The following is a 27,747-nucleotide window of genomic DNA, read 5'->3' on the forward strand; positions in this document are numbered from 1 at the left end:
TTAAGTCCTTAATCCAGCTGGAAATGAGTTTTGAGTATGGAATCTAATTTCCATTTGGCTAGCCAGTTGATCTCACACATTTATTCAAAGTCCATTCTTTCTCCGTTGATCTGTAGTGTCAGCTGTATCGTAAGTTGAGTATCCATAAATGTGTGGGCCTGTTTTTGGTCCCGCTATCCTGTTCTTTTGATGTATTTGATTATTACTGTGCTAGTGCCACATGTTTAAATTACTGTAATTTTATACTAGTTCTTGATACAGTATAGTAGGGCAAGTCCCCACCAGTCATTCTTTTTCAAGAGTGACTTACTCTTTTTTTTTTTTTTTAGTTCTCTGACCAGGGATTGAACCTGGGCCCTGGCAGTGAAAGCGCCGAGTTGTAACCACTGGCCTGCCAGGAAATTCCCAAGAGTGACTTACTCTTGACCCCTTGCTATTATATAAATTTTAGAATCATTTTAAGTTTAATTATTTTAAAGGTTGGGGTTTTGGTAAGAATTATACTGGTTCTATAAATCAGTTATGAAGAACTGACATTTTTACAATAATGAATCTTCCCAACTATGAACGTGGTGTATCTCTCCATTTATTTATTTATTTAATACAGTTTGTGGTTTTATTGATGAAGATCTCACATCTGTTTTGTTAGATTTATATTAGAATATTTTAATAATCTTGTTTTCTTTGTTGATGATATCTAGAAATGCAGTTGATTTTTGCCTGTTGGTTTTATATCCAGCAATATTGCTACATTCTCTCATTAACATTCTATTTGTAGATTTATTTCATGTCGTCACAGACAATCATTTCTTCTGTGAATACTGACAGTTTTTCATTTCAATCCCTAGTCTTTTATTTATTTTTCTTGTCCATTCTAGTTAGGACTTCTGTATAGTACTGAATAAAAGTTACAATGCAGTCACCTTTGCTTTTTCCTTAAGTTAAAGGAAATGAGTTGAGGGACTTCCCTGGCAGTCCAGTAGTTGGGACTTCGCCTTCCAGTGTGCGGGGGGTGAGTGAGTGGTCCCTGGTTGGGGAGCTGGGGTCCCGCATGCCTCACAGCCAAAGGGCTGGGGCGTGGAACGGAAGCAGTGTTGTAGCAAATTCGGTAAAGACTTTGAAGGTGGTCCACATCAAAAAAAATCTTAAAAAAAAAAAAAAAGGAAATGAGTTGAATCGTTTTCCATCAAGTATAATGTTTGCTGTCAATTTGTGTGTGTGTGTATCTATCAGGTTTAAAATAAAATAATTCATTTTTAATTAAAAAATGTAATAATGAAATATAAAATAAATGACTGCTTACTTGGTTTACTACATTTTTGTTCAGTTCTTGTCTCCCTCCCACAGCCTTCTCCTCTTTACCAAAACCTTATTACCCTTAGCCCCAAAAGATCTTTCAGTGGAAAAGTATTTGAATGCCATGGGATTATATTTTTCTCCAACAGCTATAATTTGAAACTCTGGCTAATCAGGATTATAACTAATAATATCCTGTGGAAGATTTTTTTATTGTTTAATCCTCTAATTTATATTAGAAAAAAATAAGTTTTAAAGTTTTATATTTATAGATAAGAAATCATTTCCAGCAAGTGCAGATAAAAATAGTACTCATCTCTTAATTTTAAAAATTGTTTTTCAAATATTTGCAAAATTTTAAAATTGAAAGCTCTGCATCTATAAAATATGATTGAATTGTAAAAAAGCAAATTATGCTCAGTTTATATATTTTAAAGGCATTGCAGGAAAGAAAAAGGAAAATTTTGGATGAAGCTGTGGAATTAAGTCAAGATCATTTTAAAAAATATCTATTGAAACTTAAGTCAATCAATCCACCTTGTGTGCCTTTTTTTGGTAAGTTACTAAAAATGGATTTATATTTTGAGGGAGAGTTTGTTATATAGTGAAAAGAGACTAGCCTCTAGAAGCAGATTGTCCTGATTTTATATCTGAGCATATTTGCTTTTATTAGCTTTCTATATTGATAAATAAAACCTAAACTCTGTATGTAAACTCTATCTATAAAGTGAAGATTCTAGTAATTACCTTGTAGAGTTGTAAGGAGCTCTGTGGGATCTCTAAGACCAGTAGTCTCATTCATGAGGGCACCTCTCAAAGGCCTAACCTCCTCATTCTATCACACTGGGCATTAGGATTTCAATGTATGAATGTTGAACATTCAAACATTCAAACCATAGCATGCACCAAAAATGTCTCCAGGCATTCCCAGATATCTATCCTCTGGGGGACAAAATTGCCCCCAGCTGACAACCACTGATTTAAATGAATCAGTAATTATGCATGAAAGAGGAACTGAAGATTTTCTTCCTGTCCAAAACTGAAGAATAATTCTTTTCTATCTAATTTACAGGCTTTGGGAGGGCAGAATTAATTTATAAATTTGTAGTCTTATTAACCAGAATTGGCTTAAAATTAATATATTGATCAGTAATCATTTAAGATCATTGGCATTAAAGATTTATAAGAAATATTAAAATGGCTAGAATAGATTTAACACTTACAATTTAGACTTTGTGAATGAATCCTCCCTTTTATTTTAGGCTATTAGACTAAGAAATGGCAAATTAAGCTCTTTATAAACCCTAGTTTTCTTTCAATTTTAAATTGTTTCCATCCATGTAAAAAAATTCTTAATGTAAGATTGATTATTAAATATATCAGAGATTTTAGTAGTAAGAACTGCTGTATTACAGGATGTCTTTTGACTTTACTAGATCAATTGTTTTCCCAAATGGTTAAGTAACCAATTTTAAAACTTTTCTTCAAACACTTTTTTTTTACTAGGAATATATTTAACAAATATTCTGAAGACTGAAGAAGGGAATAATGATTTTTTAAAAAAGAAAGGGAAAGATTTAATCAATTTCAGTAAGAGGAGGAAAGTAGCTGAAATTACTGGAGAAATTCAGCAATATCAGAATCAACCTTACTGTTTACGGATAGAACCAGAAATGAGGGTAAATATTTTCTTTGCTTTTCTTTAAAAAGAGGACACGTTAAATCCTCTGCCCTCTCTAAGATATGGCATAACCATACATTATGATCTTTATTTTGCTATGAAAATAATATGAGTTAATTTATCAATAGATAGGAGTGGTGAATAGTAGATATTCTGCACTAACAGTCTGCAGTTATTAATATTATTAGGCACTTTGTCTTGACATTGTTGTTTCTTTGTGCAGCTGGTTTAAGTAGCGCTTTCAAAAAATGAATGACAAAGTGGAATGAAAGAAACTTTCTGATATCCACACAGTAAAAAGAAAATCCACTACCAGTACTATCATTGATTGATAGACATTTTAGATATTTTATATGTGCCAATGTAACATTAGGTAATTAATCCCTTTATAAGAACATTGCATTTAAATAGGGGAAGGGGTTGGGAGAGTGGTGTGTATATATGCATAGTAAAAAATGATTTTTTTAAAACATTTTCTCACTTGGTATTCTGTTTTGAGCAATAGTTCATAATACTGATTCTGTGGTACTATAAGATGTGAAATATCTTCTAAATTAGAGTAAATTATGGTATTATGTTTATAGTGAGTTTTATTGTATTATACTTATTTGAAATTCAGAACATACGATAACTATCAGAATAAATTCACCTTTCACATTAAAAATTGTGCTACACTTTCAGATGTAGTCTGCAGGCTGGGCATGTTGAGTGAATATGGTCACTATCATTCCCATTCTCCTAAATTGTAAGATGGTAACTATTCTTTGTTCCCAGTTCAAAACAAAGAACCCTAAAGTCCTAAGAAAAAATGACCTGAAGTATGCACCATTATGAAAATACAGACAGATACTTGCTCTAAAGAAAATTGTCACCTATTTCATCCCCTTCTCTCACTATTTAGCCAACCCTCTGTGATGTGGTGCTTCATAGGGCTAAAGAAATGTTCTTGAGGGAATTCCCTGGTGATCCAGTGGTTAAGACTCTGTGTTCTCACAGATGAGGGCCTGCGTTCAATCCCGGGTTGGGGAACTAAGATCCCACAAGCTGCGTGGGGCAGCCAAAAAAAAAAGAAATGTTCTTGAAGCCCAGATTAGAGTTCACACTGTATTTCCTCCCAGAAATAATGTTACATTGTAGCTGGGTATAATTAAAATAGTAATTTTAGCATTCATATCTCAGTAATTGCTAATAGGTTTCTGTGATACGATCTAGACATCCTACTGTTGTTTAAAGCATTCTTTTGGGGATTAGGGGCAGAGAATGCTTTCTTTATAGATTGACTCAAAGTAAGTTTAAAAAGTAGATAAAGTAGCTAATCACTTTCAAAGCATAGTTAACCAAACGAAATAGTATTTAAAAAAATAGAGCAAAGAATGAGAAAATCACAATTATAACTTTATAAAAGTCTTTAAATTACTGTTGGTCCATTTGATTTAATTTAGCTAACCTGAATATAAGAATAAATTGTTTCAATATTGTTAAAAGAGTAATATCATTTTCTTGAAATTGGCAGAACGCCTGAAAAATGGAAGAATTTTATACTAGAAATTCTAAAGCTCATTTTGCCTACTGCTAAAGCTAGAACCCAGAACTTATTTGTATATATGCTTCTAAGCTACTTCAAAATTAAATAAAGCTAAATCCAGTAATTCGCTTCTAAGAAATTTTTCTAAGGAAGTCATCAGAAATGCACAGAAAAATTTATGCACAAGGAGTTGATAATAACAATAATTATTACTATAATAGCAAAGAATTAGAAAACATCTATGTGGGTTACTACCTATATGGAAATTGGTGAAATAAATTCTGGAACATCCATCTGATGAAGTATTATATAGTTAAAGTTTGTATAATTTAAAGTAAATAAACCATACAGGAAAAATTTAATTGAATACTTTCAAAAGGCTAAAAATAGCTATGTGGTGATCCCAATTTTGCAGGAAAAAAATTACAATATATGTATATGTACATATATTCACACACAGAGTTAAAACATTGGAAGGATATTCCAATAGTAAAATGTTAGCAGTGAGATCTCTGGTTGATGAGATTACTGTTTATTTTTCTTTTTGTACCTTGTTAAATCATCTAAATTTTTTACTTAAAAACTTGTATTTTATAAGCAGCTCATGCAGCTCAATATCAAAAAAACAAACAACCCAATCCAAAAATGGGCAGAAGACCTAAATAGATATTTCTCCACAGAAGACATACAGATTGCCAACAAACACATGAAAAGATGCTCAACATCACTAATGATTAGAAAAACGCAAATCAAAACCACAATGAGGTATCACTTCACACCAGTCATAATGGCCATCACCAAAAAATCTACAAGCAATAAATGCTGGAGAGGGTGTGGAGAAAAGGGAACCCTCCTGCACTGTTAGTGGGAACAGTGCTTTGTGACCACCTAGAGGAGTGGGATAGGGAGGGTGGGAGGGAGGCTCAAGAGGGAGGGGATATGGGGATATATGTATACATATAGCTGATTCACTTTGTTGTATAGCAGAAACTAACACAACACTGTAAAGCTATTACTCCAATAAAGATGAAAAACAAAATTTTAATATATGTCTGTTTTATAAACTAGTATATAAATAAATATTTATAAATAAACTAATTTATAAACTAATTTAAAAACAAAATTTTAATATATGTCTGTTTTATAAACTAGTATATAAATAAATATTTATAAATAAACTAATTTATAAAACAACATGTAAGCTTGGAAAATATTTTTTTAGTAAAGACAAAAAAGTTACTTTGCTAGAGGCTAACATAGATATGTTTATATAATTGTTCTTGAAATTACTTTTGAATAGACTTTAATCCAATTTATCTCTATTTTTTTTCTGATCATCAAAGTTTCATCATGGATTATAACTATAATTCTGTTTTAATCACTTTTGACAGCTTATTACTGATGATCATTTTGTTGTTATAATGAGTAGGAATGTTAACTGAGGGATACTGAGCCATTAAGATAGTAATAAGTGAAAAATCTGTTCATCTCCTTAGAAGAACTTTAAGACTGGAATATACAACTTACATAAAAACTTTATACTTTTATCCGAAAATAGAGAGATTGGAATCAGCAATTCTTGAGGACTTTTCAGACATTAGGATCTGTTAATTTGTTGATGATATTTTTGTATTAAACTGATGAAGTAAACGTTTTAATAAAATCTAAAATATGTACTCATGGATATTTGTTTAATTCCAGAGGTTCTTTGAAAACCTTAACCCCATGGGAAATGCTTCTGAAAAAGAGTTTACAGATTATCTGTTCAACAAGTCACTAGAAATTGAACCCCGGAACTGCAAACAGCCACCTCGATTTGTAAGTCCATTACAGTTTTGGAAAAATTTGTTTTTTAAAACAATGCTGTCTTTAGTTGTTCAACAGACTATTTCCATTAAAATTGTACTTTGCTTGAATAGCTGTTTTTAAGTGTTTTGTTTTGCAGTGTTTATACTATTTCTAAAATTATATATACTGTGGGGGAAAAGTTAGCATTTTGATAAAATCTGGTTCATCCTTTATCTTAGTACCACTTGTTTATCTGTCCATTTTTGATCCTTCTTAGTATAAGGGGAAAAGCTGTGAGAAAGTGAGAACCTAAATGGCAGGTAGCTAGCGGAACAGGAAATGAAAAGACCTGGGAAGGAGTAAGGAGAGATATCAGTTCTTCTGACGTGACCCTCGCTCCTGCCATAAGAGCACCATTGTCCGTAGTTACCACTGGAACCCACCTCTCTCGCTAAAATTTGCTGCCATACAGTAGTTCCTTTTATTCCTGGGGTTCGCAGTGACAACAGAAGTAGTAGAAGACCAATTCTAAGTAGCTGAAAGTGAAGCAAGGTGTGGAAGGAAGTAAAAACATTTGTGATACACCAACTTCGAGCCAGGTAGTTTCATGTTACCTCATCTCCACAACAATTGTATGATATTGATCTTACTCTCATTTTACAGACATGAAAACTGAGGCTCAAAGGAGTTAAATAACTTTTTCAAGGCTTTCATAGCTAGATATGGGCACACTTGAGGTTTTAACTCAAGTTACCTGAATCTGAGTTCATGTTTTTTCATTAGGTTACCACTGGGAGAGGTTTTAAAAGGGAGTAGAGGTTGAAGGTGGGAGATAATGATAGCAATTTTTTCCAAAGACTGAAAAGTATCATTGTGGAGGTTGGTCATTTATTATTAGGGAGGGGGAAAAAAACGGTCTTTTTTTCCTAAAGCACCTAGCATAATATGTTGCATATATTATGTCTACGGTGAATATTTGTGAAATTGATATCAGTAATTTGAAGAAGTTTAGGCTCAAGTGTTTGGGGAGCAAACAGTTGTTTTCACACAGATTTCGCAGTATTTTATTTCTGTAGTATGAAAAGAGGTTTACTTATACAGTATTCGAGTCAGTGTTAAAATTAAGCCAGTCAAATCCCAAAGCGTTCCACTGGAATGTTACAGACTGTCCTTGCAGACTGGTATTTATTGTACTCTCTTAACTGTATGCTAAGAATTAATAAGGTAATACTAAGTCATAATAAAGTACATGAGAGTTTGTAATCGTAATTATATTTGCTTTTCCTAGCCTAGGAAATCAACTTTCTCTTTAAAATCTCCTGGAATAAGGCCTAATACAGGCCGACATGGCTCTACCTCAGGTACTTTACGAGGTCATCCAACACCATTAGAAAGAGAACCATGTAAAATAAGCTTTAGTCGGATTGCTGAAACAGAGCTTGAATCAACAGTGTCAGCACCAACCTCTCCAAATACACCATCTACTCCACCAGTGTCTGCTTCTTCAGACCTTAGTGTGTTTTTAGATGTGGATCTCAACAGTTCCTGTGGTATGTATTTGATGTAAACTATTTGGCAAAAAAAGGAATCTTGTGTTTCAGTTAATTCTTTTCATCATTTTAATTAGGAAACTGTAGAATCCTTTGCAAACTATATTAGTGTGAAAAGTGACATCTATATGTGAAAATAGTGACTAACATGGGAGTAAAGCATTATTTGTGCATTGTTTATGCATATTATTTTCTAATTTATTCATTCAACAAAGATTTATTTAGAACCTTTTGACCCCCAATGCTACTCTAAAGGGGAGCAGTAGACAATGAAAAAGAAAACAAAGCAGATAAGTTTTGTGAAGGAAATTTGAAAAGAGACTGAGAGGGAACTACTTATGCTAAGAAAGGAAAAACATTCCAGGTACAAAGAATACCAGGTTCATTCTTTAAAAACTAACATGGCCAAAGAGGATGATAAAATTCTGAACTCTGTGTGTGTTATTACGTATGTTACTTTATGCAAACATATTTTAAAAATATAACCGTACATATTACCTTCCTTTTCAAATTGATTTTTCTCATTCCGATAGGAAGCAATAGCATCTTTGCTCCAGTCCTCTTGCCTCATTCAAGTAAGTAAGAATTTGAGTCGATTCTAATGAAATGACTATAAAGATAATAATTGAATTGATAAAATTTGTATATGAATAGTTTGGGTTTTAGCAACATTTCAAAATTTTAAGAAATGAATGAAATTCTTATAAATAAATCAAATTATTTTCTTTCAACTGGGTACTATTTATACTTTACTACAGTTTATTTTCATCATTTTACAAGCTATCTGTGTTCTAGGGGCTGTATGACATTGAACAAATTACTTAGCATATCCAGTTTGTTAAGGGTCAGATGAGATAACTATTTAGAAGCAGCTAGCACATTACTTGGCACAGGATGAGCAGTGATTTCATATCAGTTGCCTCTCCTCTTCCCCACTCCTTCCAATTCATTTCCTATAGGAATAATACTAAATGTTTATCAGGTTCCCAGGCCAACCTTGATCACTTATTTCTTCTCATGAGCTTTTTTTAGTTAAAGCAGCATTTTAAGTAAAATACTGTCACCTTTCTTTCTATGGTCATTTGTTTAAAACAAAATAACCCAAAGGGACACAGCAGCTTCAGGAATAATTCTCCCAAGATAATCTAGAGGACTTCTGCTTCTATCATAGTAAAATGTGAATCATTTAGATAGTAGCAAGAGAGTTTCTGTCTTGTGAGAAAAGTAAAGTTTTTCTTTTAAATGTTCAATTCTGTACTTTATTTTAATTTTTAAATTTTTATCAAGGTGATATATGCATAGAGTTTTAAAAGGTAAATAGTGCTTAAAAACACAAGATGAAATTAACAACAGTTCTACCCGATGGCTCCCCACCCCTTGTTTTCCAGTGATTCTTCCACATTTTTAAATGATGTTTTTATATTTTTCTCTCTCTTGAATCATTCATTTTAGACAGTGTTTACTGATTTCCTATTATGGTAGATGAAGATTTCACCCTTTACCTAATATACTTAGCGCATTTGGGGAAAATATTATTCACTGCCAAGTCAAGGAGTGTATACTCTGATCATGCTTCCTTTCTTGTACAGCTCTGTTTCCTGAAGTTAATAATAGCTTCATTAATGTTTAGGATTTTTTTTTTGTTTGTTAGTTTTTAAACATCTATTGCTACATCTTCCCACACCCTTTTACAGCACAGTTTTCCTTAAAGTCAGACCAGTTAGGGAAGTTATCTAGGATTTTTTGTTTTGGGGGTTTTTTGTGTGTGTGCTTTTTAACTTGGAAACTTCCTTCCTGATGCTCTTTTGTCCTGCTCCAGTTGGGACTGGTTGCTGTCTTGGCCTCTGACCCAGCTGAAATCCTAGAACTTTCTTTTGTTGTCATACTAGAAATTCCCTTCATCTCTCTTGTGTTGGATTCTTGTTTTTTGGATTCCTTGTCTTCTTTCTTGATATGGTTCCTTATTTTGGTAGGGGTACATCTTTAGTAGCTACCTGAGAAAGGATACATAGGATATAAATTTTTAAGTTCTTGCATTTCTGAAAATGTATTTATACATTTAGTTGTTAATAGTTTGGCTGGGGGAATTCCCCAGCAGTCCACTCCACGCTTTCACTGCCAAGGCCCCGGGTTCAATCCCTGGTCGGGGAACTAAGATCCCACAAGCTTCATGGTGCAGCCAAAAAAAAGTTTGGTTGGGTATGGAATTTTAAATCATTTTCAGTCAGAATCTTGAAGACAGTTTCCCACTGTCTTCTAGCTTTCATACTTGCTGTTTAGAAGTCTAATATCATTCACGCATAATTTTTAAATGCCTGTTATATGCAGGTACTGTTGTAGGTGTGAGAAAGTGGCACTGAACAAAATAGACAAAAATCCTTCTGACAGTGATGCTACATTCTTTTTTTTTTTTTTTTTTTTTGCGGTACATGGGCCTCTCACCGCCGTGGCCTCCCCTGTTGTGGAGCACAGGCCCCGGACACGCAGGCCCAGCGGCCATGGCTCACGGGCCCAGCCACTCTGCAGCACGTGGGATCCTCCCGGGCCGGGGCACAAACCCGTGTCCCCTGCATCGGCAGGCGGACTCCCAACCACTGTGCCATGAGGGAAGCCCAGTGATGCTACATTCTTAATTATTTTTTTGAAAACTGGAGTTTACTTGCTGTAGCAAAGAGACCCAAAAATACAGTGTCCTACATGAAATAGAAGTTTACTTCTCAAAATAGCCAGAGCAAGTAAACAACTCCTCTCTATAAGGTTTTCAGGCTAGCAGGGCAATTCAGGATTCTCAAAATTTGGCTTCCATCTCTTGAGTCTTGAGCAACTGATTTGAGTTGTTACCATTTTTCTGCCAGCAGGAACATGGAGGGCAAGGAGCTTTGTTACAAAAAGTGATCTGGGAGTTGCAGGTATCACTCCTGCTCTCATCCCATTGGCCGAAACTTAGTCACATGGACACAGATGCAAGGGAGGCTAAGAAATGTTGTCTGTAACTAAACAGCCTTTTGTCTTGCTAAAATTCATGGAATTACTAAAAGGAAGAAAGGGACAGGTGCACTGGGGGACAATTAGCAGTCTCTGCCACATTAAATTCAAGAAACTTTTAGAATCTTCTGTTTATTCCTAATGATCTATACATTCACAATGATCTGCTTTGATGTGGGTCTTTTTTTCTTCTTTCATTTTGCTGTCTGTAATGAGCCCTTTAAATTTAGAGATTCATGTATTTGATTTCTAGAAAGTGTTCCTTGTATCATTTTTTTAATAATTTCTTCCCTGCCATGTTCTCTGAGTCCCTTTTTGGAGCTTCTTTTCCATATTGTACATCCTAGATTCATCCTCTGATTTTCTTTTATCTCCTCTTGTCCATCTCTTTATGTGTTCTGTTTTCTGGGAGATTTCCTTACTTTATTGCCCAGCTTTTCCATTTTTTTTCCATCTATCATGATTTTGAATTTCTAAGAATTCATTCTAAATTCCCTCTGATCATGACATTTTTATATCATCCTAGTCTGGTTTCACTATTCAATTTTTGAAAAAAATTAATTTTGTTTCTGGTATGGTTTCTTTTCTGAGTTTCTTCTATTAGTTGTGGTCTTTCATATTGGAGGTTTTTCTTTCTTGTCTGGGATCCTTAGCTTTCTGTTCATATTTTAGAGTGAGGCAATATAAACTGATAGGAAGTGCGATATCTGTGGGCAAAGCTTGTTGCCTTGTAGGTTTCACTGTTAGACTGATAGAGTGATGAGAATTTTTTTTTGCTTAGCAAGTCCCCAAATTTCAGAATCTATGAGGCATTTTCTCTAAGAGTGTTCAGTTTCTCCAAAGAAAGATTTTTGAATCTTCTGCCTGGGAGATCTCTGCATTTAGTATGAAAATCTGTGTTTTCAGCACAGACTAGTGTTCGCAAATCTGAAGTTTAGATTCTCCAGAGAATAAAAACCCTCAGTCTCCTGCAGTGGTGGGAATGTGGTAATTGCCTGGCCTCACTAAGTGGAGAATAGGATTTGGGGGTTCTCACTGGCCCTTGTATAGACGTAATCATATCTTCTATTTTGACGTCCATGCCTTCCATTATACCAAGTGCCTTTAATTCCTGATCCCTCCTTTGGTTCTCTGGGGGCAAATTTGCTGCTGTTTGTCAGTCCCACTCACTATAGACATTTGGGTTTCATCTTCCTCCATTTGTCTCCTTCATGTACATTGTAGTCCACCTTGATGCATTGAAGCTTCAGGATCCAGATGTTTCCTGGCTTCATTGGAGTTTGTGCATGTTTCTTATTTTCCTGGTTGTTCAGCAGTGGAAATGTATTTACTACATATATTAGTTTCTAGTGCTTCTGTAACAAAGTGCCACAAACTGAGTGGCTTAAGGTCCAGTTCTGGAGGCTAGAAGTCTGAAAATCAAGGTGGCAGGGCTGTGCTCCCTCTGAAACCTGTACAGGAGAATCTTTCCTTACCTCTTCTGGCATTTGCTGGCAATCCTTGGCATCCTTTGGTTGGTAGATACATCACTTTAATCTCTGCCTCTGTTGTCACATGGCCATCTTCTCCTTGTATCTCATTTTCTCATCTCCTGGTTTTTTTTTTTTGCGGTACGTGGGCCTCTCACCGCCGCGGCCTCTCCCGCTGCAGAGCACAGGCTCCGGACACGCAGGCCAGCGGTCACGGCCCACGGGCCCAGCCGCTCCACGGCACACGGGACCCTCCCGGACTGGGTCACGAACCCGCGTCCCCTGCATCGGCAGGCGGACTCCCAGCCACTGCGCCACCAGGGAAGCCCTCATCTCCTGTTTTTATAAAGACACCAGTCATACAGAATTCAGGCTCACTTTCATCCTAACTTGATTACATATCTGTAAAGACTATATTTCAAATACGGTCACATTCATAGGTGCTGGGGTTAGGGCTTCAACATAACTTCTGTGGGGGGGACACAGTTCAACCCATAACAGTATGCCATTTGAGAACCAGGAATTCTAGACATTATTCTGGGTGGTAGTAAAATACATTTTCCATATGATAAAGAAAATCATGTTTTGAATTTTAATAGAAAATATTGAGAATAACTGCATAAAATTCTGAACATCTTAAAATCCTGAAAGAAAAGTATGAAAAGTGCTCACATAAAATGGGAAAAACAGCAAGACTGCATTAACAATGGGCATGAATAGACAGTTTACATCAAAATATGAGCAAGCCTATGTTAAAAGATACTCATATATTACTTATCCCTTGTAAATTGATATATTAGTATGATCCTTTTGGAAAGAAATCTGAAAACAACGTATCAAACCAAAAAAATGTTCACACCCTTTGGTTATTCATTCAGTAGAGAATTGAGTACTTGGTACCAGCTACTCTGCCAAGTACTAAGGATTCAACAGCAAACTAGAAAGACAAAGTCTCTGCCTTCATTAATACTGAATACCAAAAAATTTTTGTGAAGAAATCACGTACATGAAGATCACATTGTTCATCCTGCTTCTGTGGTTTTTCTACTTTACTTTTAGCTCCTTAGTCTCTCTTGCTGGTTTCTCTTCATTTTCCCAACCTATTAACATTGGAAGGCCCTAAGTCTCTGAATCTCTTTTCTTCTCACTCACTTGGTGTCTCGTTCACTGTTATATCATCTATATGATGATAATTCCCCAATTTTTTTTCTCTGCCCAGAACCTGTCTCTTGACCTTTAGGCTTATGTATTCAGTGACCTGTTCGACGTCTCTATTTGGATATCATCTCCTCTAAAGTTGTTCTTCCCATTGCCGCCTCTTCTCAGTTATAACCACATTTGTCTAATTGCTGAGGCTGAAAATATTAGTTATCATTACTTCTTTCTTTTTCTCATACCCCAAATGTGATCCGTCAACAGGTCTTATTTACTTTCAAAATATATCCAGGATCTAACCATTTCTTTACTGCTGCCACCTTGGTCCAAGCGACCACCATCACTTACCTGGTTTATTATAGTAGCATCCTAACTTCCCACCTTCCACACTTTAGTCTGTTTTCAATACAGCAACTAGGTCCTTTTAGCATGTAGCTTAGACTCTTCTCACCTGTACTTAAAGCCAGTGGCTTTCCATCTTAGAGTAACAGCCAAAGCTCCTTCAAAAGGACCCGTAAGGTCCTATGCAGTTTGGCCTTCTTTGATCTATCAGACTTCATCAGCTACTCTTCTCTTCTATTGTTTACTCTGCTCCAGCTACTGTGCCTCCTGAACAAAATGGACAAATTCCCACATCAGGACTTCTGCTCTTGCTCTTCCCTTCGCTTAGAGTGCTCTTCACCCTTCTGGCCTCATGGCATGCTCCCTTGCCTCCTTCAGGGTTTTGCTTGGTGTTACCTGAGTGAGGCCTTCCCTGATCACCCTCTTTTAAATTGCTCCCCCTTCCCTACCTAATATTTCTTCTTTTAACTTATAGCCATTTTACTTAATTATCATGTTTATTCTCTCTTATCAACCTAGAACATAAGCTCCAGAAGGACATGAATTTTTGCTTCCTGTTCACTGCTGTATCACTAGTGCCTAGAAGAGTGCTGGCACTATAGCAGATGCACAATAAATACTTGTTGAGTGGATGGACAAGTGAATGATAAAAAATTGGAAGTAACTTACATAGCTAGCTAACATTACAGAAATTGTTAAGTAAATTATCCTACATTCACTGGTTTGGAATACTAAGGTTATTTAAAATGCTCACAAAACCTGTATAATCTTGTGGAGAAGTGCTCTTAATAGAAAATAAAATTGAAGTTGAACTTCACACTTCAACGAGGGTTACTGAGTGCCTCCTATGGAGAAACATTCTGCATTTAAGTGGTTAAGTGGGCTGACTGTAGAGTCAGACTCAGAAACTTTCACAGCTATCCCATTATCATTAAGGTGTTTTCTGCTTCCATGAGCGTGTGTGTTTCTGTAAGGAAGAGAAGACTCAACTAAGTTTGCCTTAAGCAGTAAGAAAGCATTCTGACTCAGATAGCTGGAAGTCTGGAGGAAGGCTGCTTTAAGACTGGTTGATTCAGTTATTAATGATAACTTTAATGATGTTATTAAGGACCAGATTTCTTTTTGACTCTTGGTTGGTTTGTCCAGATTATCAGCTTTATCTGAGGCTGTTTTTCCTCAAGGTCATGAGAGTGGTGGCAGGAGTATTGGTTATGTGCTTCCTTGTTCAGTCAAGTGCGAAAGAGAGGTACAGAGAAAGACTGACAGACTGCTTTTCCAAAAGAGCAAGGAACTTCCTTTTCAGTAGCCTCTTGCAAACCTCCTTTCAAATTTCAGTAGTCTGAATTAGTTCATGTGTCGACAACCAGTTACTCTGGCTGAGGGAATGGTCTAATCAGGCCCCACCTGTGGAGCTAAGGGGTAAGATCAGCTTTCACTGAAGCACACAGCTGTATGCTTAAAAGAGAGGCAGATAAAAATCTGATCAAGTTAAGAAAGTGAGTCCGTTGTCTACTTCTTGACTGGAATTGGGGTGCCCTGGGCAGAATTGGCTGACTGAACCATATGGGATGGATTCATCATCACCAAGAGACAAAGGGCAAAGTTTGCTGGGCAAGCAAAAGGAACATATTCACAGCAGGTACTGCCCTACCTAACCTCCTCACACCATCTGCCAACACCCCATAGGCATACTTTTTGTTTCTGCTACTGGCACGGTGAGCCATCAAGATACTCTGAGGTGACTGCAGAATCACGTGATCAGGACAGCAATTTTTGACATGGAGTAATGAGTGACATCTTTACTTGGATGTCCCATAAGCAGTTCACACAAATTCAGTGTGTTTAAAATTAAACTCACCAACTTCTTTCCCAAGTAGCTCCTATAAACCCAATCTCAGTATAATGATAAACAAGCTATGATCACTATCTTTACACCAACTGTGTGTGGAGATATTAAAATAGGGAGTTGGTCCATAATTACAGGTATTTTTTTAACCATATGAAAAAGACAAAAGAAGTGAACGTGAAAATCGTTCTTATTCTATGTCTGGTTGGCATGTTTGGGGTAATTTTTCCTCTAATACTTTATTATTTTGTAAATTTCCTTTAATGCAGTTGTGTAATGTTTCCATTATCAATGAAAGACTTGCAAATAGAAGAGTCCTATGATACAACCCTACCCTATGGTCTCCTAGATGGAGGTTTTATTACTTGTGTGGAAATGTATCCAATAATAGCTGCTTCAGAAAATGCATGGTATTTTACACTGAGAATACTGTTGATTAGCTAAGGATTTAATTTTTGACTGTTGTCTAAAACCAGTCATCTACACTGCATGTTTATGTAAGTTAACATGATGTTAAAATAACAAGTAAAAATAATGTTCACTTCGGGAAAAAAAAAGCATGGTCTCTGTTTATGGATGATCTTTCTCTGGAAGTTAGTACAGTTTATGCAAACAAAAGGCTTTTCAGGGAGCAGAATCTCCTTATTAATCTTAATTGAATAGTATATTTTCATTTAGCAGTAGTACCTAGTATGTGCCAGGCACTACCACTGTGTTACATGCTACGGATATGAAAATAAATACACACTGCCCTCAGAAAGCTTACACCTTAATGGAGAGGATAGCTAAACCAACAGTCAGCTACAGTACAGTCTGACAGATACCATAGCAGAGGTGATCACAGATTGAAGTAAAGTTTTGTCTTATGATTGCATTGTGACTTGTGGTTAAACTAATCTTTTTTACCCCCAGAGTCTTTCTTTAGTTCGTGTGGTAGTTTACATAAACTAAGTGAAGAGCCACTGATTCCTCCTCCACTTCCTCCTCGAAAAAAATTTGATCATGATGCTTCAAATTCCAAGGTAAGGAATTCCCTGGTGGTCCAGTGGTTAGCTGCAGGCTTCCACTGCAGGGGCACAGGTTCCATCCTTGGTTAGGGAACTATAGATCCTGCATGCTGCGCCTTGTGGCCAAAAAACAAAAACAAAAAATCAAATTCCAAGGTAGTCCACAGGACTTAGGTTTGCCTCAACTTATTCAAAGTTGTGAATCTTCAAAATAGTGCTTGTTCTTATAAAGAGTCTGTCAGTTACAATTTGGTCACCCATTATGGCTTTTAAATATTTAGGTTGTTTTATTTAGAAAAATACCTTAAATAATTGTTTAATCCTCATAATAATTTTTCTAAAAAAAGAGGCTGGGCAGATTCACAGATGCTCAGAAGTACTTTTATTTCTGGTGGAGATGGAAAGAACTGTAGTATTCAAACCATTCTCCAAACTTTCAACTGGTGCTTCTCAAACTTTAGGTTGCGTCAGAAGCACCTGGAAGGCTTGTTAAAACCAGATGGCCAGAGTTTCTGATTCAGTAGGTCTGGGGTGGAGCCCACGAATTTGCATTTCTAACGAGTTCCCTACTAGTGTTGATGTTGCTGATCCCTGGATCACACTTTGAGAACCACCACTGAGCTTCACTAGGGATAGTAGAAGTAAATGGCCAAAAAGCAGAAGCTGGATATTAAGTCCTCTTGTCCTTTCGTGTCCTTTCATGTTTACAAAGCTATATATTCTTTTTACTCACTTGCCCATTATTATAAATAAAACCATATATTTATAAACTGTATATATAAGGCAAGATAATCTGAGGCTTTATAAGATTTCAATTAAAACATCTCATATATCAAAATATTAAACTGGGCCCTGAGTGAAACTGGGAGTAATTTACTCATAAATCTGATCATTAAACCAGATTAACCTGTTTTGAGGCTCTGGATTTAACTTAACACATAAGAATTCTTTAGTCTTTTTAAAACTTTTTCTTACAGATTTTTCAGGAGAACAGAGGTATAATTTAATCTTTTTGTTTTTGAGGGAACTATGAAATCTGATGATGACCCCCCTGCTATTCCGCCAAGACAGCCTCCTCCTCCAAAGGTAAAACCCAGAGTTCCTGCTCCTTCTGGTGCATTTGACGGGCCTCTGCATAGTCCACCACCGCCGCCGCCGAGAGATCCTCTTCCCGATACCCCTCCACCAGTTCCCCTTCGGCCTCCAGAACACTTTATAAACTGTCCGTTTACTCTTCAGCCACCTCCACTGGGACATCTTCACAGAGATCCAGACTGGTTCAGAGACGTTAGTACGTGTCCAAATTCTCCAAACACTCCTCCTAGCACACCCTCTCCAAGGGTACCACGTCGATGCTACGTGCTCAGTTCTAGTCAGAATAATCTTGCTCATCCTCAAGCTCCCCCTGTTCCACCAAGGCAGAATTCAAGCCCTCACCTACCAAAACTGCCACCAAAGACTTACAAACGGGAGCTTTCGCACCCCCCATTGTATAGACTGCCTTTGCTAGAAAATGCAGAAACTCCTCAATGACCCTAGCCATATGTAGTCATTGACACTGGAATGGTATTTGTAAAGTTTTTTTTTAATTTATTCAAAAAAGGCATAGTATTTTAGTACTTTTTAAAAATAATGCTCTTACAAAAATGCTACTGATCAAATAAGCTTTTAAAAATTGGAAAAATAAAAATACAGAAGTCCTTTACCATTATCCTCAGGTGATCAGTAGCATTGCCTTGTCTTGGATCCTCAGTGCTGCCCAAAGGCCAGTATAAAGAATTTATATTTGCACTGTAGACTCTGCTAAAATATGGTTTAAAGTGACATTGATTGCACTGAAGGGGGATAGTGCATTTGTGGAATTTTTCAAATTTGAGTAACAGATGACTTTTTAAGGCAGTGAATTTATACACATATAGGGGGTGCGTGGTGATACTGAGTTTTAAGCCTCTTTGACCATCTTCTAGTTTTTACATTTAGGAAGATCGTGAATAACACCCACTGTTCTTAAACTCTTTAATGCCATGTCTTAAAAGCCAGAATTTGCTGCTGAAGACAAAAGTGAAAAATAGAACGAAAATAATAGAATGCACTGTTTATTGTTTTGTCGAAATGTAAACAGACTACCTAACCCAATCATAGAGGAAAAAAGGGCATATATCTTATACAGATGTGCCTTTTTGTTTTTGCAGACTATGGTGTCTTTAGCTAACGAGTTGCCTATTATTTTGGAAAACAAAGTTAATATGCCATACATGTACAGTTTTGTTTATATTGTACATTTAAAGATAATGCTAATAACCTATATAAATTTATGTGACTCAAGGCCTATAATACAGTCTGCTACTTTACTAATTCATAAAGCTGGAGGATAAGTTTCTTATGGCATAGGAACCAACTGCATTGCCTTCAAAACCAAGTAACTTTCTCTATAAATCTCGTGTTAACTAAAAATTTTTGAAGTATTTTTTTAGATTGGTAATATTTAAACCAGCAGACACTTAAAGCTTTATTAAACTTTTTAATCAGAGACGTGATTAAAACTTTTATTTGCCATTTGTACTCCTTCGTTCTAAGTGATGAAAAAGCGTGTTTTCCTCTTAGTGCCGTAGCAGCAGTTGTAAAGTAGCCAAAAGCCACATTGTTTATTTACTGGTCTGTGGCCTTTTACTGTGCTTTGTATCAGAGTTCCTAACAAGATTAATAAATCACCCCAGTCTTAATTTTTAAAAGACGTTTAAAATATGTGTTTTCATTATAAGGAACAAGGGGGTAAGATTGTTGAGTTCTGTAGAAGTAATATATACACACATTTTCAATAATTTGTGCATTTTAAGTTCCATAATCCCAAAGAATTTAAGTGATGTAAACTTCAGAGGGATAACTTTTCCTTCACCGTTAAACGCAGTCACAAGCTTCTTGCAACCATTTTTACGCATTCTGAAGAAAAATTAGGAGCATGTTAGGAATTCTCTGTAAGCAGGATTATAGCCATCCTTGGTAGGATCTTGGAAGCTGCCTTGATTTAAGGCCAGTAATAAAAAAAAAAAAAAAAAAAACAGTGTGAATCAACCTCCAACTAGATAAAAACACTCAGGTTGGCTTTGTCCGGAAAAGTAATTTCAACTGCCCGTTCGTTGAGGCAGACTTGTAATTTAGGGGAGAACAAGGCAGTTCCGCGCGCAGGGTAAGCCTTGGCCTGCGGCTGGGCCACGCCGGTGGAACGTCGCCTTCCGGTCTTTGTGTCTTCGCGCACGCGCTATGGCGCCAACTCCGCCTCCTGGAGGCGCCGGGCCCCTTGCAAGGCGGGGCCCGGGGCGGTCTTGTGGGTGTGACGTCACTGCGCTCGATACTCAGTGTTGCCGGGCGGCGATGGCGGCTTCCCTGGAGTCCTCCGGGGAGGAGCAACTGCGGAACTTTGTGCGAGTTTTGGAGAAGCGAGATGGCACGGTGTTACGACTACAGCAGTACGGCTCCGGCGGCGTGGGTTGCGTTGTTTGGGACGCTGCCATCGTCCTTTCTAAATACCTGGAAACGCCCGGGTTTTCCGGCGATGGGGCCCACGCGCTGAGCCGGCGGTCGGTGCTGGAGCTGGGCTCTGGCACCGGGGCCGTGGGGCTCATGGCTGCTACCCTCGGGTAAGAGCTTGGCGGGAGGGGACGCCGCTTTTCGGGAAACCCCGGTTACTGGCTTCCCATCCTTGTGCCTACACCTCAGTCACCGTTATTTTATAGGGCAGATGTCATAGTCACCGACCTAGAGGAATTGCAAGACTTGCTGAAGATGAATATTAATATGAACAAGCATCTTGTCACTGGTTCTGTTCAAGCCAAGGTACTGAAATGGTTTGTATGGCCTTTCAGCTTGTTTTAAGATAACTGTAGTTTGCTTTAAATTGTGTTACACTAAAAGCATGGTTAATACGAAGGGGACTTTCTGGGTCTTGTTTGTAAAACAGGAATATTTTAAATTAGTGAAACAACAGTTTAAAATATTGGTTGACATTTTTAAGGGGGGAAGAAATAGAAGACTTTCCTTCTCCTCCAGACTACATCCTGATGGCCGACTGCATATACTATGAAGAGGTGAGTATTTAATAGTGAAGGCTCTTCCTTTAGAAGATTTAAACCGTATTTGGTGGATTCTAAAGCACGCATTTCTTCGCATTTTAACATCTCTGAATGCAGGATATTTGTTCCATAGTTGATGACACAGTAAAGAGAAAATAAAGGTCACCAGGAACTACATATATATACACTCATGATTAACATAGAGGTCCATGAAGCATATCGAGAAAAGTGTTATGTGCATTTTGCGAGAGGTGTCTGTAAAATTTTTAAAGGATTTTGCCATTTGGATCTCCTGTAAAAGACTAAGATTTCTTTTTTTTTTTTTTAGTTATTCCTAGTGAATGTGTTAATCATGACATTAATAATTAAGTTGCATCGTAAAGAATTCATTGTTCTGTGGCAAGATTTATTATATTTATATAATGATTTTTTTTAGAATATCAGTTTGTGTAGTGTTGTGGGCATCACTCATTTTTTTCAATAATGAGCATTGAACCAACTTATGTTCTAGTTAGGGTTGGACTTGCTTTTGTAGGTAAATTGTTGATTGTTTAAATCCCAAGTTAAATTATATTAAATTAAATTTTAAGAGTGCAGTCAATTTCATTTGCTTACCCATGGGGACTCCAAAATGCAATCACTTGAATCCTTTCTCTGGAAACTGAAATTAATATGATGGTTGATTAGTTAAGAAGAGTTTACTAATCATCAGTTACAGAGCTGTAACTACGTTTACTTGTTTGGATTGATTCAAAGATGGATGAATTGCCAAAGAAGATATACAGAGTGCCAACAAACACATGAAAGAATGCTCAACATCACTAATCATTAGAGAAATGCAAATCAAAACTACAATGAGATATCATCTCACACCAGTCAGAATGGCCATCATCAAAAAATCTAGAAACAATAAATGCTGGAGAGGGTGTGGAGAAAAGGGAACCCTCTTACACTGTTGGTGGGAATGTAAATTGATACAGCCACTGTGGAGAACAGTATGGAGGTTCCTTAAAAAGCTACAAATAGAACTACCATATGACCCAGCAATCCCACTACTGGGCATATACCCTGAAAAAACCATAATTCAAAAAGAGTCATGTACCAAAATGTTCATTGCAGCTCTATTTACAATAGCCCAGAGATGGAAACAACCTAAGTGTCCATCATCGGATGAATGGATAAAGAAGATGTGGCACATATATACAATGGAATATTACTCAGCCATAAAAAGAGACGAAATTGAGCTATTTGTAATGAGGTGGATAGACCTAGAGTCTGTCATACAGAGTGAAGTAAGTCAGAAAGAGAGAGACAAATACCGTATGCTAACACATATATATGGAATTAAAAAAAAAAAATGTCATGAAAAACCTAGGGGTGAAACAGGAATAAAGACACAGACTTACTAGAGAATGGACTTGAGGCTATGGGGAGGGGAAGGGTAAACGGTGACAAAGCGATAAAGAGGCATGGACATATATACACTACCAAACGTAAGGTAGATGGCTAGTGGGAAGCAGCCACATAGCACAGGGAGATCAGCTCGGTGCTTTGTGACCGCCTGGAGGGGTGGGATAGGGAGGGTGGGAGGGAGGGAGACGCAAGCGGGAAGAGATATGGGAACATATGTATATATATAACTGATTCATTTTGTTGTGAAGCTGAAACTAACATACCATTGTAAAGCAATTATACTCCAATAAAGATGTTAAAAAAAAAAAAAGATGGATGAATTGTAGGGAAATTATAATTACCCCCCACCTCCCCTACTCTCTTTTATAGTAAACGTATACATTTTTAAAAGTCATAAAAATCATATTCCTTTTTGAACAGTCTTTGGAGCCACTGTTGAAAACCCTAAAAGATCTCAGTGGATCTGAGACTTGTATTATATGTTGTTATGAACAACGAACAATGGGAAAAAATCCAGAAATCGAGAAAAAATATTTTGAGGTGAGTACTCTACTAGATCTACCTTTGTAGTGATTACCCTTCAGAGAGGCTATATGTGACTTTGTGTTAAAGTGTATTGTGGTAATTTTGAGTAGGGAAAACATTCTGCTTGTATGAACCCAAGGAGAGGATCAGGATCCTTCATAGCACACCATTCTAATAACCGCCAGCCTCCCTCCCCACCGCCTTTTTAATCTTTTCTGGTTATTTATTTATTTTTCTTTTCTAACTTGTCGATCTGTAAAACAATGTAAAATAATAATGTAACACCCTTGTCTTTCCTGAGAAAGTTTTCAGCGTTTCTTTATGAAACATGTTGCTGGCTTTTAGGAACATGTTAATGATGTGTATATTATTTTTGGAGATGACATCATAGAAACATGACATGTGGTATCTTTTTATTTTAGTGTTTTCCACTGTATTTTTATGACCAGTGTATCCTACCTATTTCGAGATTTTTCTTTTTTTTTCCTTTTGAAAGAATTAAAGACCCACAGGAAGTTGCGGAAGTAGTACATAGAATCCCATTTATCCTTCACCCATCTTCCTCCAGTGGTCACCCAAGCCCTTTTTATGGGCAAAAATCCACCACATTACAAGTGACTCCTCATAAGGGTCCATCTGTATAGCCTTGCAGTTTTATCCTCTGAAAGGGTTACTTTGGGTAAAGTGACTCTTCATGACTCTGCCTCAGATATATGATGAAATGGTTTTTTAATTTTATGTTTTTCTTGAATATGAAGAATGTTAATAAACTTTTGAAATAATGTATAATTGAAAATTTTATTTTATTAATCAATTTCAGTTGAGTTAAAACATGTAAAATGCACATGTATCAAGTGCTTAGCTGAGTTTTTCATGTGCCCCTCCCCAGTCAGTACTCCAAAGGTAACCACCATTCTGATTTCTGTCACCACAGGATAGTTCATATTATTAACTATAAAGTATATCTTTTTTAAATTTATAGCTTCTTCAACTAGACTTTGACTTTGAAAAAATTCCTTTGGAAAAACATGATGAAGAATATCGAAGTGAAGATATTCACATTTTATACATCAGAAAGAAAAAATCGGTAAATACATATTTGGCTTTTCATCCTCTGAAGCAATTTCATTAGCTGGACACTGTCTCTGAGCTTGTGTGTGATGTAGATGTTAATTTTCAAGTGGGGAAACAGCTTTGATGAGTCACTGGACTCGGGCACTAACTCTCAGTGTTAAGATTGCCTAACCTACCTGGCCTCAGGTTTTTCCTCTAAAATAAGGCAGGCTTCTTTTGTAAAGGTCTTTTCTAGCTGTAAATTATATAGCTTTATTATTGGGCATTACCTCAGACAAGGAACTTAACTATTTATAAATTTCTGTTATCTGTTAGAGGTTTTAAAATGCCAGTTCTGTCCTTCGTGAACTCTCTCCAACCATTCATATGTTTTTTAATGGTCCAAGTAAACTATAAAAAGGTAGATCTGTCCAATAAAGAAAAATGCATTCAGTTAAGTAGAATTTATATATGTTCCCCTTTTTGGTTGCTTCCTTTACCTGTTATACTAATTACATTTTATGCACATTGCCTCTCTGATGCCTAGAATTTGAACCTGTAGAAAGGAAGAATTGTATCATCCATTTTTGTCCTCCAGCACCTTCTATATATGTGACTGGTATATGGCAGGGGCAAGATGAGTTTTATGAATTGAGAGTGCTAAATTTACTTAGTTCCATTTGTTTCTATTATCTTTCCTTTGAATTTGTGATGAAGTTTTCTGATTATGTGAATTCTCGCCAAAAGCAAATAATGTGTAATTTTTGGAGTCAAGACTAGGTGTTGAGACTGTAAGGAAAGAAGAGCTGTAGGATTAGTAATTCAGATCAATTATTATGTGGCATGGCGCTAGAGACAAAAAGACAAATTTAAAATGTTTTGTGCCTTAAGGTATCTGGTTTTAGCTGAAACCGTTGTATAGTTTTTAAAGTAGATTTTTTTTTTTTTTGAAGCATAAAGATTTTGTGTTTCCTAAATATGAAGGCTTTTTTTTCTTCAGAGAATCATTTGTTTCTTTAACTTGATATAACTTACATACTATAACGTTTACCCTTTTAGAGTTTACAGCGATTTTTAGTATATTCACAGAATTGGACAACCATCACCACTTTTTAAACATTTTCATCACCCCAGAAAGAAACCCCATACCTGTTAGCAATTACTTCTTTATCCTGCCTCCCCCAACCCCTGACAACCACCAGTCTGTATCTCTGTGGATTTGCCTGTTCTGGACATTTCATACAGATGGAATCACACATTATGTGGCTTCCTGTGTCCGGCTTCTTTCATTCTGCAGTGTTTTCAAGGTGCATCCATGTTTTATAGTTGAATAATATTCCTTTGTATAGATATTACCACATCTCATCCATCCATTGATCAGTTGATGGGCATTTCTGTTGTTTCCACTTTTTGGCTCTAGGGAATAATGCTGCTGTGAATATTCATGTAAGAATTTTTGTGTGGCACATGTTTCAAATCTCTCCAGTGTATGTATACCCAGAGTAGAATTGCTAGGTCATACAGAAACTCTACATTTAACTTTTTGAGGACTTCCCAAACTGTTCCAAAGCTACTATACCATTTTCCTTTCTCACCAGCAATGTCTGCAGGTCGCAGTTTCTCCACATCCTCACTAATACTTATTGTTGTCCATCTTTTTTATTGTAGTCATCTTAGTAGGTATGAAGTGGGTTTTATTTCCCTAATGACTGATGATGTTGAGTATCTTTTTTTTACTGACCTTTTGTACATCTTTACAGAAATCCTTTGCCTATTTTAAAATTGAGTTGACTTTTCACTGTTGGGTTGTAAACATTCTTTATATATCCTGGATACTAGACCCTTACCAGATATATGACTTACAAATACTTTCTCCCATTCTGTGGGTTGTCCTTTCGTTTTCTTGATAGTGTGTCCTTTGAAGCACAGAGGTTTTTAATCCTGATGATGTCCAATGTATCTGTTTTTTCTTTGGTTGCTTGTACTTCGGGCATCAGCAAAGACCATCTCTAAACATTATGAATGGCTGTTCATTTGAATTGCATTAGCCATTACTAGGAATATTGCCTAGTATTAAGTACCCGGTAAATGCTTAATTTATGATAAGAAATCAGTGTTTTAAGGTTTCCATTTTTTTCTTATAGAAATTTCCGTCGTGAAATCTAGTCATCTTACCCAAGCCTCTAACAACGTGGGTAAGCTAACATTGTGAATGGAGCATGTGAATACAGCATGGGAAGATTGTGTTCACAGATTTTTCCAGCATGTCCTTAGGGATCCGATATATAGACAACCACCACGGGCTGCCTGCATTACGAAAAATGATTGACTGACTGCCTACCTGCCAATGGGCCTGAAATCCAACTTAGTTTACTTTTAGCTCGGCATCAAGTTCTGCTTAAAAGAAACATGTTTCAGTCACTCCTCAAATAAAAATAGGTACTGAGGTTAGCCTAAAGTCTGCCAAAAATAGTGAAAGTAGCATGGCTGACTTGGCGTATTTTCAGGAAAGTAGAGATAAGTTGATCCGGTTTCTAAAGAGAGGTATCAATTACTATTTAATAATGTTTAAATTCAAATCAGTAAATTTTAGCTTGTCTTCAAGATAAATTTAAAAGAAGGTTTTTATTTTAACGTATTTATGCAGTGGTTTTTATCGTTAAGTATCTTCCACTTCATTGCTTTTAAGATAACTTTAATACTTGTGTTCTTTTACTTTAAAAAAAAAAATGAAAATACTGTTTTGTGGCCAAGTTCTGTGCTTTTCCTTCACCACACTGACTACAGTATAATTTACTATGGGAGTTAGATAGTAGATTATACCATAGTCAGTTGATAAAGATGAAAGTAAGATATTGGGAGATTGGGAGGGAGGAAAAGGTATCTTTACAAAATTGTTTATTTGAGAATGGAGTGAAAATAAAAAGTCCGGCTTCAGGCTCTTGCATTGATGTGGCTCCTGCACTTTTCCTCACGTATAGCTTCCAGGAAAATGCGGCTAAAGTCACTGGTGTTAACTTGTTTATATGAAACAGAGAAAGGTATTTAAATGACTACAAATGTAGTTCTGTATACATTTATCAAATGATTTTGATTCTGTGTGGTCTCTGTTTTATGTTCTCATGAGAATCATCTGTTCACAGACTGATCTATCAGGACTTCAGTCACATGGTTCCAAAGTGTAATGGTAACCAGATGGAATTCTGGTACTTACAGGCATTGGTGCTAGGTGGCACAATGTATATGTTAAAATAAACATTGTTTTTGAGATCCTGTGACTTTGAGAATGTTTCAGAAATAGCTTTTGAGAAAATGAACATTTAAAGACGGTGACTGGTTTCCAGAAAGAGCAAAAGCAGCCCTAGAGAAATTAAAGATTGACATCAAGAGAACAGTTCTTTCCTTCAGGCTTGCTTCAATCTTTAATGTTTGTTCTGCTGTTTTGTTTTTTTTTTTTCCAAACTGCTCTTAGCATTTCATTAAGCAGTTTACTAAGCAGTTAGTGTAACCTAAGTATATGATACTTTTTTAGTTACAAATAATACCAGCTATTACTAGTGAAGTCTTAGAACAAACGACCACTTTCTGGCTTGTTTCATAACATTATAGAACTTGGTAGAAATTAGTTTAACATTCACCAGCAATAGTAGTCCATCCAGATTCCTCAGATACCCTTCACCCTCCTCCCATTTTCACTGTACTTCTAAAAAGAGTCGCTGTGGGTCTTCGCTGAAGTGCCCTTGACAGTCCTGTAATGAAAGCCCAGCTCCTTTACCTCAGACAGGTGACCATACACCAGAACTTCCTGGAGGGGTTGGGCTGAAGTCAGCCTCTTTGCAGCTTAGCCAGAATCACACCCTTGCTTGTGTGTGCTTCCTCTTCTTTCATGTCCTATTCCCACTCCTTTACTTATCACCTCCTTAATAAGTCACTTGCATACATTCATTGTCATCTGTTTCTGGGGAGCTGACCTAATGGTACTGACTACAGAATTAAGTAATTTGTAACAGAAAGTCAAGTGAGTTTTATTAGCTTATTCTGG

The 27,747-nt window shown here is 36.5% G+C and overlaps 2 protein-coding genes across 3 annotated transcripts in view; both read left to right on the top strand.

Moving 5' to 3' along the window:
- Positions 1 to 18,177, top strand: part of SOS2 (SOS Ras/Rho guanine nucleotide exchange factor 2) — a 99,697-nt gene extending 81,520 nt beyond the window's left edge. Inside the window, exons 17-23 of the mRNA XM_060004596.1 lie at positions 1,734 to 1,851; positions 2,803 to 2,975; positions 6,204 to 6,320; positions 7,579 to 7,840; positions 8,374 to 8,415; positions 16,550 to 16,659; positions 17,668 to 18,177. Of these exons, the coding sequence (XP_059860579.1) occupies positions 1,734 to 1,851; positions 2,803 to 2,975; positions 6,204 to 6,320; positions 7,579 to 7,840; positions 8,374 to 8,415; positions 16,550 to 16,659; positions 17,668 to 18,177 (1,332 nt within the window). The remainder of the gene's footprint in view (positions 1 to 1,733; positions 1,852 to 2,802; positions 2,976 to 6,203; positions 6,321 to 7,578; positions 7,841 to 8,373; positions 8,416 to 16,549; positions 16,660 to 17,667) is intronic.
- Positions 18,178 to 19,905: 1,728 nt separating this feature from the next.
- On the top strand, positions 19,906 to 27,683 carry VCPKMT (valosin containing protein lysine methyltransferase). 2 transcript variants are annotated; one of them, XM_060004597.1, is made up of 6 exons: positions 19,906 to 20,282; positions 20,379 to 20,489; positions 20,657 to 20,729; positions 22,548 to 22,667; positions 23,635 to 23,739; positions 25,850 to 27,683. In XM_060004597.1, the coding sequence occupies exons 1-6, from the start codon at positions 19,906 to 19,908 to the stop codon at positions 25,862 to 25,864; spliced, it is 801 nt and encodes a 266-aa protein (XP_059860580.1). In that variant the 3' UTR covers positions 25,865 to 27,683. The 2 variants fall into 2 exon arrangements, with proteins under 2 accessions (XP_059860580.1, XP_059860581.1); XM_060004598.1 differs by lacking the exon at positions 20,657 to 20,729 and having other exon boundaries at positions 20,379 to 20,478.
- Positions 27,684 to 27,747: the final 64 nt, after the last annotated feature.

Source organism: Delphinus delphis, chromosome 2, assembly GCF_949987515.2.
Source record: "Delphinus delphis chromosome 2, mDelDel1.2, whole genome shotgun sequence".
NCBI lineage: Eukaryota > Metazoa > Chordata > Mammalia > Artiodactyla > Delphinidae > Delphinus > Delphinus delphis.

Bases quoted from the DNA above. Each gene is read 5' to 3' on its own strand.
- VCPKMT (XM_060004597.1), top strand. From the start codon at position 19,906: ATGGCGCCAACTCCGCCTCCTGGAGGCGCCGGGCCCCTTGCAAGGCGG. The intron at 20,283-20,378 runs GTAAGAGCTTGG...GTTATTTTATAG, and splicing joins CTCATGGCTGCTACCCTCGG to GGCAGATGTCATAGTCACCG. The intron at 20,490-20,656 runs GTTTGTATGGCC...GACATTTTTAAG, and splicing joins CAAGCCAAGGTACTGAAATG to GGGGGAAGAAATAGAAGACT.